Genomic DNA, 2,732 nt, shown 5'->3' on the forward strand with positions numbered 1-2,732 from the left:
CATGGGCCTGGGATAGTACACGCTGCAGGCTATTATGAATACTGCAAGAAAAATGGACATTTTAATTCATTCCTGAGGATCAAGTTGTCACTGGGAAATACTTTTCTCATGCAGCAAAGAGCATCAAGTAGCGTGAAAGCCTGTTGAAGTTAATGGAGAGGGACCCATGATCACTGCACCATGCAACGGGGACCTTGGTATTTTAGATGCAAGAAAAGCGCCCCTGGATCGGTTCCTGCTATCCCCTTCTGCCAAAAATCCCCACCACATGCCAGTAAGTCAAGGACCCTTGAAGCAGGCCCACTGACGATTCAGGTTCAGCGTGGAGAAAGAGAGATGTGCACATACATGACCGCGTTGCAGAAAAAGCATCGGTTCCCGTATGTCTGGTTGTCAGAGCCGCAGTAGGGCTGGTACAGCAGGGCACAGGTCAGAGTGGTTTCACGGACGTTGCTGCAGTCGTCCTGCCGGCAGAAAACAATACTGCATTGGGGAGGGCCTTGCACGGCATAGACACGGGTCTTTCGGGGACTACCAAAATAATGACGGCAATTGGCTTCGTTGCCGGTCAAGAGTCCCTGTCCCCTGCCCTGCCCGAGGATAAAAGTGGCGACGACGCTCCTCGCGCTAGAAGAAGATGGGCTCAGCAACCAGTGAAGTTATCCTCTGACCAAGAGGAGACCGCCCCGGGGTGACTGAGCCCCTCGACATGCAAGGGAGCCACGGCGTGCTCCCAGCCGGGGAACCCCGTATGCAAGGAGGGGACAGCACTGATATCTGCTGCCAGAGTTTGTCCCTGCCCTCCCCAGGGCTGTAAACCTCTGTCCTGACTGTAATGCTGAGACAAGAGATTGCCGCGGGAAGAGCCGTTCTGTGCACGCAGGCCATTTCTGCCGCCGGCCGCACGCTCGGCTCCGGTTCGCTCCCCCTTTCTTCCCGTCCATGTCACAGCGCGGTACGCGGATCACGGCCACGTGCCGGGGGGTGAAATCCAGGAGGACACTGCAGCCTGTGTAAGCCCATGGACACCTGATCTCCCTGCCTCTGAGGTGAATGGGAGCAGGACCTGGCCCTTATTCAGCATCAGCTTTGGCTTACCTTGGAAGGGTCCTTCGCGCACGGGCCGCTATGCTGTATTTCAACCCTGGGCTTGGCGTACCTGGAAGTGGGAAAGAGAGGAGTTAGGGGGTCCCGCTCTCCGTTCCAGCTGGGGATCTGGTTTGCAGCACGCAGGGGATACAGGGTGGATTTAGCCCATCGCCTTCTCCGCGCCGCGATCAGCTTCAGGACACAACGGGTGCCATCCCCTGCCAGTGCATCACTGGCACAGGGCTCTGCCCTGTGGCCGATGGCCCCGGAGGAAAGTTTTAGCTGCAGGACTTACAGGTTGTTGTTACACAGCCTGCATTCGTTGTCATACGTGTTCCCATCCGTGCCGCAGACCGGGCTGTAGAATATTGTGCAGGCAAGTGCCGTGCCTCTCTCGGTGGTTATGTGGTGGTACTTGCTGCAATCAAGCTGGAAAAGGAAAACGAAGCTGTAACACGGCTGCAGCCTCCGGCTTATGGGACAGAGCGTCAGCGCCGGGGAAAGGGTTTCTGCTCGCTCTTATGCAGCTCTGCTCTGTCTGGGACTTGTCCCATGCTCCACGGTGCTTGTGGACCACCCGGGGTGACTGAGCCCCTGGACACGCAAGGGAGCCACGGCATGCTCCCAGCCCGCTCTGCCTGCTAGCCTGGGAAACCCCCGCATGTGGGCAGGGGACGGCGCTGATATCGGCCAGGGAGCAGGACCTGTCCCTTATTCAGCATCAGCTCTGGACTACCTTGGGAAGGTCCTCCGGGCACAGGCCGCTATGCTTTATGTCAACCTTGAGCTCGGCCTTCCTGGAAGTGGGAAAGAGAAGAGTTAGGGGGTCCCGCTCTCTGTTACAGCGGGGGATCAGGTTTGCAGAGCGCTGGGGATACAGGATGGATTTAGCCCATCGCCTTCTCCCCGACGCGATCAGCATCAGGACAGAATAGGTGCCATCCCTGATAGAGGAAGAAGGGATGTCTGAAGAAGGGTGGCTGCACCCGAAAGCTTGCCAAGAACTTTTTTCCAGCTACTCAGTTGGTCTAATAAAAGATATCACATCCACCCAAAGGACCTTTCCTGCCCGTGTCCTCAGACCGACACGGCTGCAACCGAAAATCCCCTGCCAGCGCATCACTTGCACAATGCTCTGACCTGTGGCTCATGGCTGGGGAGTCAAGGATTAGCTGCAGCACTTCCAGTTGGTGGCTGCACAGCGTGCATTCGCTGGCATACGTTTTCCCATCCGTGCCACAGATCGGGTTGTAGATCATTGGGCAGGCCACCAGCACCGTGCCGTTCTTGGTGGTTACCTGGGGGTACTTGCTGCAATCAAGCTGTAAAAGGAAAATGAAGCCGTAACACCGCTTATGGAAGAGAGCGTCAGCGCTCGGCTTCCTGCGTCTGCCCCGGGAAAAGGTTTCTGCCGGCTCTTATGCAGCTCCGCTCTGCCTGGGACTTGTCCCATGTTGTCTCCCAGCGGAGGCCAACTTTTTTTTTTGCAAGAGAGCCAAAGTAGCCCTGCACGCCCCTTGAATGCTGCTGTAATCCCCTTCCCCTGCTCGCTCTACTGCTCTGCTGTCTGCTCCCTGCCTCTGTGCTGCCTGTCTCCTCCCCAGCCTGCCGTGTGCCACAAGCAGAGGCTGCCCGTGCCCCGG

General features: G+C 57.3%; 1 protein-coding gene across 1 annotated transcript in view; it reads right to left on the bottom strand.

The window, feature by feature from the left end:
* Positions 1-2,732, bottom strand: part of LOC102368725 (ovoinhibitor-like) — a 12,995-nt gene that overhangs the window by 268 nt on the left and 9,995 nt on the right. Inside the window, exons 13-17 of the mRNA XM_025213872.1 lie at positions 2,230-2,411; positions 1,826-1,886; positions 1,385-1,518; positions 1,099-1,159; positions 349-464 (exon numbers count right to left, since the gene is read on the bottom strand). Of these exons, the coding sequence (XP_025069657.1) occupies positions 349-464; positions 1,099-1,159; positions 1,385-1,518; positions 1,826-1,886; positions 2,230-2,411 (554 nt within the window). The remainder of the gene's footprint in view (positions 1-348; positions 465-1,098; positions 1,160-1,384; positions 1,519-1,825; positions 1,887-2,229; positions 2,412-2,732) is intronic.

The sequence above is a fragment of the Alligator sinensis genome, unplaced genomic scaffold (assembly GCF_000455745.1).
Source record: "Alligator sinensis unplaced genomic scaffold, ASM45574v1 scaffold1035_1, whole genome shotgun sequence".
Lineage (NCBI taxonomy): Eukaryota > Metazoa > Chordata > Crocodylia > Alligatoridae > Alligator > Alligator sinensis.